The sequence below is a fragment of the Astyanax mexicanus genome, chromosome 1 (genome assembly GCF_023375975.1).
Source record: "Astyanax mexicanus isolate ESR-SI-001 chromosome 1, AstMex3_surface, whole genome shotgun sequence".
Lineage (NCBI taxonomy): Eukaryota > Metazoa > Chordata > Actinopteri > Characiformes > Acestrorhamphidae > Astyanax > Astyanax mexicanus.
In genome coordinates, this window is record NC_064408.1 from 114,313,241 (window position 1) to 114,332,850 (window position 19,610).

The window sequence follows — 19,610 nt, forward strand, 5'->3', positions numbered from 1 at the left end:
GTCAATGTTTGCCAAGGAAGCATTTCCCACTTTAATGACTAGCCGGATTGAGGACTGGTTAGGTGAGGGCTGATAAAGGACCTGGGTCTTCTTGATATTTAAAGCCGAACCTAGGGCTCTGTATGCCTTAGCAAAGGCATTTAAGATGCCCTGGAGGTCCTCAGCAGTGTGCTGTTTTCTGGACTTGTACCCCAAGGTGTTTATACAGGCGTTGATAATGGTTGATTTTAGGAGGTTCCAATGCTCTTTTATATCAGCAGGATATTACTGTTGAAGATTTTTCAAGAGAAGCCTGAAGTCGCTGCTGGGCAGCAGGTTCATGTAGGCTGTCAAGGTCAAATCTTCTCCGGATCTGCTTCTTTTGGATCCTTCTTTTCCTCTTAAGCTTGATGGACATTGTGCAGCGCACAAGGCGATGATCTGTTCCAATCATGGCCCGTGTAATATATACATCTTGCCGGTCCCTGGCTCGTACAGTAGCATAATCAATAAGCTGCCATTGTTTAGAGCGGGGATGTCTCCAAGATGCCTTATATTTGTTTTTCTGTTGGAAAAGTGTATTGGCAATGGTAAGGTCATATTGAGCACATTTGCTGAGAAGTAGAGATCCATTGGAGTTGATGTCCCCTATGCCCTCCTTGCCAAGGGTGCTCTTCCAAAGGAGTTTGTCCTGGCCAACCCTTGAAATCACCAAGGAGTATGATCTTATCCTCCTTGGGGATCTTAGCCAGTGTAGCATCTAGACAGGCGTAGAAGATCTCTTTTCTTCTTCTTCAGAATCCAATGTAGGGGCATAGGTACTCAGGACTGTGGCCTTCTGGTTGTTAGCAAGTTCCAGACGGATGGTCATGAGGTGCTCAACTGATGCCTACAGGTAGTTCAGAGAGGTGACTATTAAGCTCGTTTTTAATGGCAAAACCAACCCTATGGATCCTAGGCTCATTACAAGAAAGTGTAACCCCCTTTCTCCTCCTTTACTTGTCCCTCATCTGCCAGTCGGGTTTCAGAAAGGGCGGCTTTCAGAAAGTCGATCTGACATCTCCTTAGTTCTCTGGCAATGAAAGCAGTTCTCCTCTCCGGTCTTTGACTGCTTGCACTGTCCATCATTGTGCAGATGTTCCAAGCTCCAAAGTTAAATTTTAATTTACTGTGATTTCGACCGTAAGTGGTGATCCCACTGGACACGGTAATCCAGTCAGGATGTTTGAGGCAGGCTATTTTTAGGGCACCTTTTCTAGCTCCCTCCCCAGTGACAGATCTTGCACCCACCGCCATCTGTGCCAGCTCATGACTAGGAGCTTTCAGATTTCACGATCCTGCCCCCGTCGCCACTTACTGGTCCCCAGTGGATTAAAACCAGAATGGTAAGGTGGATTTCCCTTTTTATGGAGGGCGCCCGTGTGTGATTTTGTTTAACATGTAGAGGCTGGTGCACAGGCAGCCACCACACGATCCTTGGCAGATTTGGGTGAGATCCCAGTGGCATGGAGACCAGACAACTGGAGAACCATTTCCCTTGCAGCCTTTATCCGCCTTCCCAGCCATTGTGATGCATCCATAATTCTCCGCCTGTTCTTCTTCGGATCGCACTTTGTCTGTAACTTCCCTCTCGACCTTACCGCCATGGGTGACCCTACCAGGAAAACTACATTCCCATTGCTCTCAGGGTTATTGGAACACACAAGGTTCTCCACCGGCGTCAAGGGGGCGATACATGGAGAATAGTACTTAAGCACAGTAGTGAAGTAAAATAATACTTCAGTAGATACAGATACAGCATTTTAGTACTTAAGTGCAGAAGTGAAGTAAAATAATACTCCAGTAGATACAGATACAGCATTTTAGTACTTAAGTACAGTAGTGAAGTAAACAAAATACTCCAGTAGAGTATTAGTGCACTATAGGACTATAGGCGTGGCCTATGCATTTGTCCTTAATGCCACAATTTTTCCCCTTATATTACTTTTACTTTTATACTTTAAGTTGTTTTGAAAGCAGTACTTTTGCACTTTTACTTAAAGAATAAAAAGCTTGAGTTGATACTTTATCTTCTCCTAAAATATTTTAAACCCTAGTATCTATACTTCCACCTATAGAGTAATGAATATTAGTACTTTTGAAACCTTTATTTATTTTAATTGATTTTTTTTTTTTGTTTTTGCATTCTTATTTCATCTTAACCGTAAAACAAGGTGTGTCCAGACAGTCACTACTTTGCTATGTTCTTAAACGGTTAACAGAAATGTTCAGTTTTATTGCAGATTGCGGAACAAATAAAGGTGAGGTTGACAGTAAGCTATAGAACCCTTTTATATGTGCACTCATCCTGGCAGTATCACACGCTGAATAAGATTTACGATCCTTTAAACACCCATTACAGACATGTTCACTCCCACACAGACATTTACACACTCTTTTATATCATGATCTCATGATCTCTAAGCCTATAAGTACATTTATTCTGCAGTACTGTTTTACTGATGGTTTCTGAATAAGTGAAGTTTATGTATATTGATATATAGTACAGGCCAAAAGTTTGGACACACCTTCTCTTTTTCAATGCGTTTTCTTCATTTTCATGACAATTTACATTGTAGATTCTCACTGAATGCATCAAAACTATGAATGAACACATGTAGAGTTTTATGTACTTAACAAAAAAGGTGAAATAACTGAAAACATGTTTTATATTCTAGTTTCTTCAAAATATCCACCCTTTGCTCTGATTACTGCTTTGCACACTCTTGGCATCATTCTCTCAATGAGCTTCAAGAGGTGGCCACCTGAAATGGTTTTCCAACAGTCTTGAAGGAAGGAGTTCCCGGAGGTGTTTATTAGCACTTGTTGCTCCTTTGCCTTCTTCACTCTGCGGTCCAGCTCACCCCAAACCATCTGGAGGTTCAGCTCATTTTTTGTTAAGTACATAAAACTCCACATGTGTTCATTCATAGGTTTGATGCCTTCAGTGAGAATCTACAATGTAAATAGTCATGAAAATAAAAAGACGCATTGAATGAGAAGGTGTGTCCTAACTTTTGGTCTGTACTGTATATAAAATTCTGAGTAACCCGACAGGTCCTATAAGACAGATGCTTTTTTTGTTCTTAGATAAATATATAGGCCTGTCTGCGGGGACACTTTTATAATGTGCAGTTCACAGGACACATATATAATACACTTTTATATGCCCTAATCATGAATCAGATGACTTACAATAACCCGTTAAACAGGTTTAAACTGGAACTTATTAGCGATCTTCCTGCAACTGTTCAGCACTTGTACACGAGGAGATATGAATGTGAATAATGTGGTCATGACCCTGACTAAATCAAGAGGAACAGCTGCTTTCTGTTTGGGGCTAAACAGAGCTCTCCTATTGGCTATTTACCATATCCACATCAGTGCAAATACCAGCGTTACCAGCATTTAAAATTTACTGTTCTTGGTACAGACGGAACATTTTGAGGCTATGTTTAAAATACAGAAAATTTAAAGGAAAAACTCCTTAATATTCCACAGAAGTTTAGGCCTTTGTACTTCGAGTTTTATTCAGCAAGGCCTTAATAACCCTAGTGAAAAAAAGTAGATTAAAGTATACTAAGCATTATTATGCTATAGTGCACTAAAGTGTTCTTGTAGCACATTATTAATCTGTATATTTAAAGAGTGTTAAAATGGAACATCTTATTTTATTGTACTTTTACTTTAATTGTATACAAATAGTGCAAAAGTGTACCTAAATGTACTGAAATGGAACTATGTTAAATATACAGTAAAATTATAATACATTTAATACCTATTACAGCTGTATCACTATTATACAATGAGTTTATTAGAAATGTACTAAGAATTGATGTTAAATATATGTAATCTATTGAGGTAAAACATATGTGATTACAAATTTGCTTCTTGTTCCTGTCTTTTGTAAGTAGCACACTTCTAGTTTACTTTGTTGGGTATAAAAAAAATACTTATGTTTTACATATGGTACATGCTGCTGAACAGAAGTTTTTTTTTACTTTTTGTTTTGTATGCAGCTACCTTGTGTGAACTGAAGAAAAGTGATTTTACATTTACCCAAGTACTCCTGAGCTTGAGGTCACAAACAGATGACCGGATATTCTCCTTCAGGATTGTCTGGTAAACAGCAGATTTCCTGCTTCCATCTATTACAGCAAGTTATCCAGACCCTGAAGCAGCAAAGCAGCTCCAGACCATCACACACACTACCACCACCATGTTTAACATTCAGTATGATGTTCTTTTTCTGAAATTATGTGTTAGTTTTACACCAGGTGTAACAGGATAAACACCTTCCAAAAAGTTCCACTTTTGTCACGTCAGGCCAAAGAATATTTATCTAAAGTCCTTACCCACTGTGCAAAAGGACACTGGGCCAGATCCATTTTGAATTGTGCCGGATCCGGGCCAGATCCTTTTTGCTATCTGGGTAGGGGATCATCAAGATGTTTGTTGGTAAATGTGAGACGGGTCCTTGTATTGTTTTTGGTCAGCAGTGTTTTTTTCTTATAACTCTCCCATGTAGATCATTTTCACCCAGTCTCTTTCTTATGATTGAATCATAAACATTAACCTCAACTGAGGCTTTAAGTGAGAGCTGCAGTTCTTTAAATGTTGTTGTGGGTTCTTTTGTGACCTCCTGGATGAGTTGTTCATTCCCTTTTGAGTAATTTCTGTCGGACGGTCACTCCTGGGAAGGTTCACCAGTGTTCCATCTTTTCTCCATTAGTGAATAATAGCTCTCACTGTGGTTCTCTGGAGTCCCAAAGCTTTAGAAATGACTTTGTTACCTTTTCCAGCTTGATATATGACCAATGTCTTTTCAGAAAGGGCTAGATTGGTTTGGATATTTTTTTTCCCTTAATAAATAAAATCATCATTTAAAAAGTGCTTTTTATATTTACTCTGGTTATATTTGTCTGATATGGAAGTTTGTTTGATAATATAAATATGTAAGTATGACAGAAATGCAAAAACAAACGCCACTGTACGTTTTGTCTAGTTTTTGCAAATTATTTTTTTTTTTTTTGCGGTGTGTAAATACCAGCTGTATACTAATTACAATAAACTTCCACACCTCTTCCTGTCATCGCTGACACACAAAAAATACTCAACCTGGAACTAATGAGTCAGAGGGACATGGGTTTAATAACTGACTTGCTGTTGGTGTCACAGCTGGATGAATCCATTTTATCTAAATTACTCAATAAAAATCATACCCTAACTTCATACAGTACAGACAGAGGAATATAAATGTTTACCAATTATTAAAAACACTGCGTGCAGGGCAGATTACACGAGAAGCTCTGACCTCATTCCACACAGGCAGTTCTGAGCTGGGGTGACCTGTATTACATAATTATGTAAATATTCCTCTGTAAAATTTGTGTCATATCTGCCCACCAACCATCTTTCCGTGATCTCCTCTCAGGTCTTCCACAGTAACCATTTTTGTTTGCACAATATTGCCTCTGTAATAAAGTACCAGCCAACAGTGTGGACCAAGGGCGTAGGAGCGGGTTATATACGGAGGGGGGTGGGGGACCCACATTTGCTAATATAAATCAAAGCCCACCCTATAGTGACCTAGAACAACATTTGCGGAATTACTTTTAATCACAAATAAACCTTTTTTTCTGTGCTTCTGTTTATTATTAGTTACATCCAACCGAAGGTCACTTACAACCTAAACATGTTACTCCACATTACATTTACTGAGAAAAAAATGTGTGCAATGTCTGAATTATATACATATATAACAAAAACTGATCAGTTATTATATAATATTTTAAATAATATAACATATTTGGTTATATTTTATTATTATTATTATTATTATTATTATTTTATTTATTTTTTTAAGCTGGCACCCAAAGAGGCAAAAGCTTGGGTCAGTGAAGCTGCTGATTGCAGGACAGGCAATATTTAACACTATAATGTGTAGTTTTTTATTTTTCATTCAGTGGATTTAAAATTGAACAAAGGGTGCAGAAATTCTGCAAAATGACTGTTAGTGACTGATCCGTGCAGCAATAAGAGATTTTGTTTTGAAAAAGCCCACACATGTACTAAAATACATAACATACTATATATAGTATGAGACTCACTTTATTCATTTCTCACGTCTCTATATATATATTCATTTATGAGTTCTTAATAAGTCCATTTTTGAGTCTTGGTTCCTCCCATGGTTACTTCCTCTTGTCCTGAGGGTGTTTCTTTAACACTTTTTTAGACCCAGATCTCTGTAAAAGTGCTTTCTGACATTAAAAGAGCTACAGGGGTTGGACAATGAAACAGGCCGCCACGGTTTTATGTTTTTTGTATACAATCCGGGTTAGCATCTGAACATCCCTTTCAGACAGCTTCCTCTTACAGCGTCCACAGTTAATCCTGTTGGATGTGGTTGGTCCTTCTTGGTGGTACGCTGACATTACCCTGGATACCGTGGCTCTTGATACATCACAAAGACTTGCTGTCTTGGTCACAGATGCGCCAGCAAGACGTGCCCCAACAACTTGTCCTCTTTAGAACTCTGGTAGGTCACCCATAATGTTGTGTGCATTACAATATTTCGAGCGAAACTGTGCTCTTACCCTGATAACTGAACCTTCACACTCTGCTCTTACTGGTGCAATGTGCAATTAATGAAGATTGGCCACCAGGCTGCTCCAATTTAGCCATGAAACCTCCCACACTAAAATGACAGGTGTTTCAGTTTCATTGTCAAACCACTGTATAATAATAAAGTTTACAAAACATTATTTGATACAAAATGAAAACTTTATTCAACATATGTTCTTAATGTTCATAATGCACATGAAAAAAGCGGGGGAAAAAAAAAAGAATTTACAACCATTTTCCATTAATTTCAATGACTTTATTTCCTTTTAATTCCCTTTAATAAAATTTGGTACATTTTTTAAATTACCTATGAGAAAACAGTAATCAAGCTTTTCACATACAGGTATACATTATCTAATTCGTCTCTGTTATCTCAATCACTAAGTAAGAAATGTATATGAAGCCTCAAAAAAGTGGTCAGTGCTGCGCTATGATTTGAAAAGATGGATTGGTACATTAATGCATGTATATATATATATATATATATATAAATTTCATATTCATATGAAGAATTCTCTGCTGAATAAACAATGCATATGCTCTTCAGAAAGACCCCTGATCTTCAACTGGGTTTGGTAAGGTGTAGATGGTTATGCATGGTGGTTTAATGAACGGCCGTCACGGAAATGACAACAAGCACGATGTACACGATGATGAAGACGATTCCAATCCCCAGAGCTGTGTTGTTCAGGATGCGCGCCATTCTGGAGCTTCTCTCCGCCTGTTGTCTGTTGCCTATTGCGTTGGCGTCTCGAGTCTGAAAGCACATGGAGGTTCAGAAGGTCAAAAATAATTCAGTTAATAAATAATTCAGTGGAAAAGCTTCTACAGAGTAGAGTCGCACCACATATTTGGCATATTTGACATATTTATTATAGAAATACGTATATTATACCAAATAATGATAACATTAAGCACTGCAGAGCATTGCTACTTTCAAAGAAAGAGATAACCGACAGGAAAAGCCAAGAAATGGTAAGTTTAAGTAAAAAATTTAACACCCTACTTGCATTAATTATATAAATAAAGTGTTTAGTATCACTTAGCATGCTTGATATCAGTTAACTCAGTTTCCTAACTGTTCACAAACTGTCTGTTTTCCAGATTAAAGATATGATCTGTACAGAGCTAGGACAATAAAGCTAGCCAACTTAGCCTTAGCATCTGTTTTTTTTTTTAAAGACTGGATGCCTTTCTCTGTGCACTGCTGAGGTATATGTTTGACTAAAAGTGCACTACTAAAGTACATTTTTGCTTAAATAAACGTATGTTCAAAATATTACTACAAAACTAAATGTATGACCTAAATGTGCCAGCTTGAATATGTTTGCAATAAGAATAGCACTAATAAAGTACACTGAGAAATTATAAGAATAGTTTTGCTGAGGTAAACATATTGTGTATTATTGATGATATGTCTGCTGAGATTTTTTTTAAATGGAAAAATTTTCTAATTGTTTTTCTTTGTAAATAAAGACAAAATACATATGTAGGTTAGGGGGGTGTTATGGCCTTAAAATAATAGCACAATATTTCTTTTTTTTGTATTTTTACAATAACGATACTCTTAAAACAATTATTAAGAATACACTACTATTAAGAATACACTACTGCAACAAAATGAAGATTAAGTTGTATTATTGCATACAATATAATACAGCACACCCCTAACTGAGATATTAAAACATAGGAGAATTTTATCAGATTTGTAACAGAAGTCAATGATCCAGAATGTCATGACACTAATAATGCACTCCAAATATCTCCATATATCCAGTATTAAAGTAAAATAAATGATACTGGACAGATATAATCTGTCTCTAGTAGTTATATAATGGGAAATGAGAACAGTGTGACTTTTCCTTTGCAAAAACAGTAAAAAATACTACCCTGATGTGATTATTAGGGGTAGGTGAAATGGCACGAAATTTCAGGGTATAATATCATTCACAACGTTCAAAAAATGTTTGCGATATCATTATGTAGGCTATGAAATTTATTAAATTATAGAAAAATGGCAACTGACAAAAACTTGTGAGAACTTCTTCAGTTTCAGACAAACATGTTCATTTGGTTGCATCTCTATTTCACGCCTGCTAGAAACAAACTGAAGCTGTGAACTTACACCCAAAATCTTTTACCACTTTGACAAGAAAAGCCCCCACACACACACACACACTAAAATGTCAGATGTGTCAGAGGCGGGAAACAATGCAAGGACAAAAAGAACTACCCGCAACTATTTTAAGACTTCTTCAGCATGACTGCAGACTGTTCTCTTCTGTACTCATTATAATGATTCCCATAATTATACATATACCTTGCATATACACACACACTTACATATATATTTCATATCAGCCATGACCAAACCAACAGTCCTGGAGCACAGCCAGCCCCATGTTTAAACAAATGGAAAGCGAGGCCGTTCCTAAATAGCAAGCAGAAACTATGGTATCTCGACTTGGAATAACTCACCTAACCTTTACATCTTCCTGTGTTTGATCAAGGCGTTCTCAGTAACATCTTTCTAAAGCTTTAAACATTCCCAGAGAAGCTCTGACAAGAACCAACAAGCTCATAATAGAGAATATGGCCTAAAACAGGGGTGTGGTGTCTCAAATAGATCTAGAGAAACTCGTCCATGCTGTGCTTTTATCTCTAGTAGGGTTACTATACTTTTTGGTAGAGTCTCTTAAATGGATTTCCCCAAGAAGACCATCCAAGGTAGCGTGACCACATGCACTGAAAATAATTTAGAATAGAATAGATAGATTTACATAAAAACCTTTTAATAACTGCTAGTGCCACAATGCCATTGTTTTATGTAAGTTCGGGAAGATTTTGCCCTTTTTTGGCACTAAATAGTGCACCTTATAGTCCGGTGCGCCATCAGTGAATGTTTTCTGGTCTATTTTCATACATAGGGCTCACTGGATTATAAGGGGCATTTTAAGAGACACTATAAGAAACTTGTAATTCAGCAGGTCTCACCACTGGGTGGTGTTTGGGGGGTAGCTAGCTAAGTTAAGTAAAGCTAAGCTAAGTAAACAAAACTGTAATAAAAAAAATACTTTCTTTTAAAGTCAAATGAGAGCAGGATGTAAATCTACACTGATTTCTTTCCTTAAAACTGTTTATTTGGGTGCGTAAAGTGCTTCCATTTATTTACAGTAAACTTAGATTCCCAAATTTCTCCAGCACTAAGTCTGGAGCATTAGCCTTAGCCGCTAAACACTAGCGGTTGGAGGCTAATGCCGCTCAACAGAGCTACACTGAGGAACCCTGAGTGTTCTGGTAAGCCAGGGTGATATAAGCTAGTGGTTTATCCAACGTTGCTTGTTTTAACAAGGTAAACACACAGGCAACAGGTCGATAATACTCACCTCTGAACAACAAAAAAGCTAATGCGGTTAGCAGCTAACGCTAATACTGCTCCAGCAGGGCTAGCCGGGGTTAGCAGCAGGCTACAGTCCAATATACTCCCTTCTGAATGGCTAAAGAGCTAGCACTTAGCGTGGTTAGTGGATGATGCTAATGCTGCTCCAGCAGTGCTAGCCAGGGTTAGCAGCAGGCTACAGTCCGATAATACTCGCCACTGAACGGGGAAATAGCGGTTAATTAGTCGCTAATGCTAATACTGCTCCAGTCTTGGTGCTGGAGAATTAAACTGAAACTCCTGTATAACTCTGTACTTCAGCAGAGGGGATTTACTGCCTGGTAAAATTCATGCATAAGGCTTTTTAGGAAAAGTAAAGAATTTTAAGTGCGCCTTACAGTGCAAAAAATAAAAATAATAATAATAATAAAAATATATCTTTTTAGTACTGTCACAGTAAAGAGATACATGTAAGTGCTTATAAAGTACCCAAATATTTTTTTCCCTTACCGTTTTACATTTTATACCACACAGAACTTCTGGAGAGTCAGGCCTGATTTCTATACTAGATATATATATATATATATATAACAGTGCATTTCTCAACAATGCACTGGAAGTGACTCATCTAAAGCAGGCCAAGGATTTGTCTTGTACTGAAATTTGATCCTCCATCAGCTCGGCCATTAACAAACACCAGCTCCACCACGTACGTAGGCTTTTGTTGCCGCTCATCCTTGCTTGGCATATGTTCGGCTCCAGGGAACAGCTAGCAGCGTCACTGTGTTATTAGATGACTGAGGCAGATCCACTGAACTACTGTTTACAGGAAAGCACTGACAGATAAACCAAGAGTGCTGGAGTTTAACGTCAATGTCAACCAAAACGCTTTACTCTAATGTATTTGACCGTATTTTGGTTTTAAGAAGGAGAACAGTGGTTAGAAAGTGGTGGCAGGGGGCTTTAAGTAGGTCTTGAGTTGTTGTACAGTGGTATTGTTTATGTGTGAGCGTGGGAGAGAGTTATATACTGAAAAAAAGTCAGTGTATGTAGTAAATGAACACAAGTTGCCATAACAATTGTGCATAAAGTTATCCAAAAGCAGGGTGTAAGACTGGTGGAGGAGAACATGATGCCAAGATGCATGAAAACTGTGATTAAAAACCAGGGTTATTCCACCAAATATTGATTTCTGAACTCTTAAAACTTTATAATATGAACTTGTTTTCTTTGCATTATTTGAGGTCTGAAAGCTTTTTTGTTATATTTTTTTGTTATTTCAGCCATTTCTCATTTTTGCAAATAAATGCTCTAAATAACAATATTTTTATTTGGAATTTGGGAGAAATGTTGTCTGTAGTTTATAGAATAAAACCACAATGTTCCTTTTACTCAAACATAAACCTATAAATAGCAAAATCAGAGAAACTGATTTAGAAATTGAAGTGGTCTCTTATTTTTTTATTATTCTTCTTTATTTTTCCAGAGCTGTATAGCATCTGCTATAACAGTGTGAGGTATTATATTTGGTAGCTGTTTTGAAACACTTGAATCCACGGACACAAAACCACAGGATTTTTTAAATCCAGAACTGATTTGTGTTATTTCCTTGTGTATTTAGGTCTTGTTTTAGTCTGTGGTCAATGATCACATGCTGCTCTTATTAATTCTATGTTAGCTGCACAACAAAGGCTAGTATTTTTATAACAAACACATTCTAACAGCCCAGGTGAATAGCTTCACCATATCATTTTCTCAGATGATCTCAGCTCTTTGTGACTTCCAGTTATGTTACTCACTGCAGCCTCTCAGGACATCCACCTCAAGAGACAGACAGTGTGACAGTGGTGCTAAATTTCCTCCATTTGTATATCATTCCACAGTGGAATTACAGTGGTCTCACAGAGGCCGAACCCTTTAGAAATGTTTTTCTAAGGTTGTTTAGACTGGAGAGGCTTGATTACTGTTTTTCTAAGGTCCTAAGGAATGTCCTTTGTTTAAGCCATGGGACATTTTCATGAGCCTGTGTAGCCTGTGTAGTGAAAAGCAGCCTTTAAAATTTATGAGACATGTCCCATGACTTTTGCCAAGTCACATGGAAGCTAAAAAACATTCCTCTGACTTTCGGGATAAGTGAATGTGGGGTCTCCTGTGTTTATAGTGGATGTGATTTGTTTAGAGTCGCTTGTCTGTTTGTACGGACAATTCTAGCCAGTCACGATCATAACCACCTATAAAAATACTGTAATTTAGAGCATTTATTTGAGGAAAATGAGAAATGACTGAAATAAAAAAAACAAAGATGAAGAGCTTTCAGATCTCAGTTTATATTCATAAAGTTTTAAGTTCAGAAATCAATATTTGGTGGAATAATCCTGGTTTTTAATCACAGTTTTCATGTTCTCCTCCACCAGTCTTACACACTGCTTTTGAATAACTTTATGCCACTCCTGGTGCAAAACATCAAGCAATTCAGCTTGGTTCGATTGGATGTTCCTCTTGCTTATATTCCAGAGGTTTTCAATTTGGTAAAATAAAAAACATACTGTATAAACATGAACATGACCACACCTTTAAGCACCGGTCTAATAATTTCCCGTAATTTAAAACTCCAGGAAACTCAGTGTGGCTTAAACATTGATTGAGAAGATAAGAAAGACTCACAATAAAGTTAACAAAGAGGTCTTTGATTCCACTGGGCGAGAAATTAAACAATAAATGTGTTTAAAGTGGAAACCTTTATATTTTCTGAAATAATGTTAAGTATTTTCTAGCGACGGTTAAAAACGTAGCACACAGGAAGTGATGTAATAAGTGTAGTTTTTTTTTTTTTGCAAGGCCGGGTCACTGAGATTTTAGCCAGCTTAATGGACATTTTATGTGCTTATTTGATTATTTTTTAATGCATAAAGCAACCTGTAAACTTTTCAGCTTGCAATAGTTATTAAAGTGACAGTCTGTAGGTTTTGGGGATTTGGGGAATTAGACACCCCTCTGGTAAAAATGTGTAATTGCACCGAACATGTGGAAGAGTACAGTTAATGCTAGTTAACAGGTTAGGACATTATTCAACAAACTAACCAGACCATTTTGGTCACTGTAAAGTTGATCACCTTTGAGGCAAAAATCAAAAATTAGGAGTAAAACTTAAATCTTTAATTTTTTTTCCCTTTTTCCACTTACGATCAGAATTTGTACTCCATTTTCTATACTATCACATTGTTGCAAATGATGATCTGATCTAAAACTTTACTGAAATTCTGATTGTAAGTGTCAGAAACGAAAAAAACAAAGTTAGAAGAAAAATAAAATGTATGAAATCCCAATTCTTCACTCTACTAAATACAAAAAATAAAATAAAGATTTTGAATTTAACCCTGGCACTGAAATTCTCTGTGCACATTAGTATGAGATGTACAGATCAGAGCCATTACTTTCATGGGAAGGGCGACACAGAGATGTTCTAAACAGCTTTAATATACCCGTCATATAATGGTGCAATATTTTCCATCAGTTAATTTTATTGTTTTTATTGTACTGTTAAGGTTAATGATTTGTTTTATATGTGACTACATTACACTTCTTGTGATTACACTTCTTCTCTCTCAAGCTGGTGGAATATCTACATAGCTTATGACCAGAATTCTGTCTTCAAAGATTTATGCATTCTTTCTAGTGAAAATGTGTTATTATACTAACTAATATGTACAAAATAATAAATGTGAAATAAGAAAAAACATAAAAGGATCTTTGAAAACTTGAAAATGTTTATGTGTATTTATAGTGACACTAACCAGTATTCAGGGGTTTGATTTCAGAATTCGATCCTGTGTAATACTGACATGACATTTCTTTACATAATATACTAATAATTCATTATTAACAGTTTTTAATCTAGGTTTTTGTGTTTAGGATTGTTGACTAATCATATTACAACATTAAAAACATTACATATACCTAGCATTTATGCATTTATGTGGACTATATGGTCTAAATCAAAGGAATTATAACTGTCTACTACTGTCCAGGAAGGCCTTCTACTAAATTATGAAGTATTGGTGTGAGGATTTGATAGTATTGAATGATTGCCACCACACCTCGTTATCAAGAGGGGCTTCATACCCCTCTTGTGCATGACTGGCATTAGACATGGTGCTAATAGGTTCTTGTTTATCTGCTCTTTTCTATTCTATTGGCATCCAGGTTTATCTGCTCCAGAGGGTCCTAATCTATTGGCACCTTCATGCCAACAAAACCAGGCTCTCATTTGTTCCCCATTTAGTAGAGGGAAGAATTGGGATTTCATACATTATCTAGTTTTTAAAAATTTCTGATCCTCATAATCAGAATTTCAGGCAATTTTTTATTCTACTCTGATATATATCCAACTTTTTAATCCAAGAGGAAAAATCTGAATATTTAGTACAAATTCTGGCTGTGAAGGGCACAGGTCTACTTCACTACAATAAAGGAAAAAAAATTACACCCAATTTTTTATTTTAGCTTAAAAGTTAAACACAAAATAGAAGTGATCAACTTTAAAATGAGCAGATTGGTCTGGTAAATTTGTTGAATAATGTCCTAAGCAGTTAAACAGCATTAAAGGTACTCTTCCACATGTTCGTTGCAATTACACATTCTCACCTGAGGGGTCTCTAATTCCCAAAATCCCAAAAACCTACAGACTGTCACTTTAATAACTAGAGCCTGAAACTGAAGAGTTTACAGCAGGGGTATTTAATTAGAATTCAGTACGGTCCAGTTGGAGAAAATTTCGTCAGTCGAAGGTCCGGACCATCGCCAGTGTTAACTTGTGTTATGAGTCACTGCTATATGCTGTATGTGTGTGTGTGTGTGTATATATATATATATACACACACATAGAGAGAGACAGAATATATATCTGACATCTGAACTATGATGAAAAAAAAATAAAAAAATAAAATGCCTCTCTGGACAGATTTTTTGTACATTCCTCCCCTGTCTCTCTCTCGCGCTCGGCGTGTCTTTAGTTTCTGCCTGTTCTCGTTTTTCCTCCAGTTCTCCGGCTCCCTATCTCTTTATAAAGGCGTTTTTTCCTGGCCGCGTCCCAATTCACTAGCCAGGGCAGCGGTCTGCACAGATCTGATTGGCAGAGGAGAGCATTTGGTGATTAGTCTGTGCATTTACTGCACTGTTTTCCATGGAGAGCGGCGGCAGAGAACGAGGCGAAGCCAGCGGCAAAAAGTTTTGATATTTTCAACTTTATGCAAATAAGAAGCGATGCCGAGTCGCTGTAGTGTGAACAAGAAAAGTTACGCCGCTTTAAATAAACACTGTCAAAATTAAATCCTTCTCAGTGGTTTATCGGTTTGGGTCCGCATTGGACAATGTCTGGGTCCGGACCCAGACCGCGGTCTGCCTATTAGTGACCCCTGGTTTACAGGTTCCTTTATGTTAAAAAAAAAACATAAATAAGCACATAAAATGCCTATAATGCTGGATAAAAGATCAGTGTCTGATCAGAGTCTGATCCTATTGGCATTGAGTTTTATCTGCTCCAGAAAGTCCCATTCTATTGGCAGTCCCTCTCTACAGGGACTAGAAAAACTGTGTGTGTGTGTGTGTGTGTGTGTGTATATTTTCGCATCTGGGAATGCATATAGTGTAGACATACAGATAAAAAGATAGATTGATATAGATAGATTAAGAGAGAGAGAGAGAAAAACAGTCAGCTGTTTTAGATTAGATGTACATCTTTTAAACATCTCTTTATATGGATGAAAGCAGCTAAAAAAACACTGTGAACAGAATGTTTTTAGAGCGTGTCCAGCTGTCTGCCAGAGTTTTAGCAGAGCGGGAGGCCTCTAACAGGGAGGCACTTCGTTAACAGTGCGACTGGAGTCTGACCGCCAATGTAAGCACAGGGTGGTGTGTGTATGTGAGCCTCCCCTCAGTTCCTGAATATTACGTAATACTAAATTACAGCCACTGTGGAAACTGTGTCCAGTAAGCCAGTGCCTGGAACTAGAACTGAAAGACTAACGTGATGGGAAGTCAGAACATTATGACCACCTCCCTGTTTCTATACCCCAGTGAAAAAAGTAGATTAAAGTATACTAAGGATTATTATGCTATAGTGCACTAAAGTGTTGTAGCCATAAGTGTTGTATATTTATTATTTCAAAGAGTGCTAAGATGGAACAACTTATTTTATTGTACTTATTATACTTTAATTCTATAAAAAAGTACTAAGTGTACTTAGCTTAAGTAAAAGGGAACTATTTTAAATATACTTAAGTAACTTTGAAACATATTACTTCATGTATGTAATCCCATATTTTAAATATGCTTACAGTAAAATTATAATACATTTACTGAGTATTATAACTGTATCACTATTATACACAGAGTATATTAGAAATGTACTAAGAATTTACGTTAATTATATGTGATGCTTCTTGTTCCTGTCTTTTGTAAGTAGCACACTTTTAGTATACTTTATTGGGTAAAAAAAATATGTTTTAATAAACTGTACTACAATTTTAATCATGTTACAAATTTACTTAACATTTTATAAATGTAGTAATTTAATTTACTTTCTAAAAAGTTACATGATACATTGTACTTTAAGTGAACTACTGTAACAGTTGTTTTAACACACTTTGCTGTAAAATGTAAAATGTACTAACATAGAAGTAAACCTAATTACATTGAACTAAAAGTGTACTTCATAGTAGTCTATTTTTTTAAATACACTATGTTATACTTTTTATGATTAAAGTTTACTTTCAAACATTTGATGAAAGCATAATATTAATGAACTTAAGTACATAAATTGTATATTTACAGCATATTTAGACATTTCTCAATATGTTTTAAGTACAATTAAGTATATTGTTTCACCAGGGCAATGTCCATCTTTATTGGATCCACTCTTCATATAGAACAATTTGTAGTTCTTGAAAGACATAATGCAGTCCTTAAATTATCCTTCTTTCACCCTGTTCTTTAATGGTCACAGAACTATCACAGGGAACGTATTATTAGGGTAATAGTAATTTTCAACACTGCAGTAACGCTGTGTATTGTGTGGGTATGAGTGAAACTGACACAGCAGTGCTGCACAGGAGTTCTTAAACACTGTGTTCACTCACTCTATTAAACACTTCTACCTATAGCTGCTCCGCCTAGTTCATCTGTTGATGCACAGTTTGTCCACAGTCATCCTGTGGTCCTGTATCAGCCTGTAATTTTCTCAGAGGACGTCTGAGAAAAACACATATATGGTTGTTCCGGACGGGAATAAAATCACAGAGGATCCTCAATAAAAAAGAAAATTACCCCAGGACCCCCTGAGAGACTACTCCCGTCCAGATAGGGCTTAAGGGGTTTAGAAACTCCAGCAGCACTGCTGTATCTGATCCAAAAAATGAGAATAAATGACCCACCACCCAAATAATAATAGCTGTGGGTTTTTTTCTCTACTGTGAGGAACCAGAGTATTAAAGAACAGGGTGAAAAATGGAGGATAATAATAAAGTATGCAGAAAAAACAGATTCAGGATTACAGTCTGTAATTATTTATGTCCTATTTTTCTAACGGAGCTGATAAAATGGATATGTGTACAGTACGTGTAGAAACAAGGAGGTGATTTAGATGCATTTTGGAGGCCAAGGTGTGGCAAGGATGAACTATACTGCATGTCATGTTATAAACATGCATTTCCCTACAAATGTAGAGTACAGGATTGCTTTTGTTTTTCTAATCTTGTAATCAAGTGGCCTTAAGGGTAATGGCCAGTGACCCAGAATCACTGAGTCAATATTAAAGCTTCTAAACTCAAAGTCTTAAACTTGATACTAAGCCAAGCAACTCCATTATTACATCAGTGTATACCATTGCTACAGCATGAGACATACTGTGTTCAGTACTTTAAACTTTCCTCCTAGGACACGTGATCATGTGGGGAGAATGTCTAAACACTCCAGTGTTTCAACATCCCGTGACTTGTGTAATTTCAGCCACTTCATTACAGCACTGGATTCCTGTGAAATGAAAGGCAGATTGCTTTCCCCAACGGCACTTCCCTAGTGTACCAACTGTCAGCTGCTTTACTGTAAAACCCATTATTAACTTTCTATTCTTTATAAGCACTAAAGGTTGCATCAGTTCCACAATACTTTGGGAAGAAAAGGTTAGTAACTGCAGTTACTAAGGTCACGTTGTACCATTTCTATTTGCTGTGTTGCTTAATGCTAAACTGGCCTCATCCCACTTTACTACAAGCCTCACTGCAAAAAAAAATCCATTGGCAAAAGCTAGAAAAAAATATATTTATATTATTAGGCAAGGATTTCTGACAATAGGGATTTTGGCACAAGAATCAGAAAAACTTGACATTATTCTGTACATTTTGATGCTTATTTTAAGTTAAAATTGCTTAAAATGAGGTGAAAAGTCTAATTGGACTGATAAAATAATACAAAAAAAAGCAAAATAATCTTACTATGCTTAGTAAAACAATAATCCAAGAAAAAAAAGGCTAAAAATCAGATTATATCACTTGCTAAGATATAACACAGCATTACACTTCAAAAAACTAAATCTTAGCAAGTGAAATTTTCTAAATTTAAGGCAATAAATCTTATTTTCTTCTCTGATAAGACTTTTTGTCCTACTAAGCATTGTGTGTAAGTGTTAGATTATTTTGCTTATTCTAGGGATAGTTCTATTAATCATTCTTACTTAGAATTTGTACCTTATTTTAAGTAATTTGAACTCAAAATAAGCACAATCAAGCAGCAATCAAGTTCAAAAACAGTTATTTTTTTGCTTGATTTAGGTGTTACTTCACTCATTTTGTGACTTTGCCATTGCATTGTAAGAAATCTTACTAAGAAAATTTTGCCTAATCCATTGGCAGATTTTTTTGCTTAATATACATATATTTGTCTTAATTTGCATATATTTTGTCTAGTTTTTGCCAATGATTTTTTTCCAGTGTAGCAGACATTGCAAAAAAATAAATTAGCAAAAACTAGACAAGAAATATGTAAATTGAGATGGCAATGCTTATATAAAGCGGCAACAATTGCCAGTTGGTTAAGCAAATTTGTCTTAGTAAGATTTTTTTAAATGATAACATCTCAAAGTCTCAAAACAAGTGAAATAAGACATAAATCAAGCAAAAATCACTTATTTTTTGGAGTAATGTTTGGACACAAGAATCAGAATAACCTCACTTGGGGATTTTTTTGTGCTTATTTTGAGTTAAATTAACTTAAAATTAGGGTTAAATTCTAATTGGACTGATAAAATAATAAAAACAAGCAAAATAATCTTATACTTACAATGATTTGAAAGACAATTATCAGATAAAAATAGATGTATTGCCTAGAAATCAGATTATATCACTTGCTAAAATATAACACAGCATTAGCAGAAAATATACAATGGCAAAAACTAGACATAATATATGTAAGTATAATTAAGATGGATATGCTTATATAACCTCAAAGTCTCTAAATTAGTGAAATAAGACATAAATCACTTTTTTAAAATAAAGTTTCAAAATAACCAGACAGGTGAATTTTGGTGCTAATA

General features: G+C 36.1%; 1 protein-coding gene across 1 annotated transcript in view; it reads right to left on the reverse strand.

Moving 5' to 3' along the window:
- Window positions 1-6,879: 6,879 nt before the first annotated feature.
- Window positions 6,880-19,610, reverse strand: part of LOC103030855 (proline-rich transmembrane protein 1) — a 29,493-nt gene continuing 16,762 nt past the window's right edge. Inside the window, exon 2 of the mRNA XM_007242131.4 lies at window positions 6,880-7,402. Coding sequence (XP_007242193.2) covers window positions 7,250-7,402 — 153 coding nt within the window. The 3' untranslated portion in view covers window positions 6,880-7,249. The remainder of the gene's footprint in view (window positions 7,403-19,610) is intronic.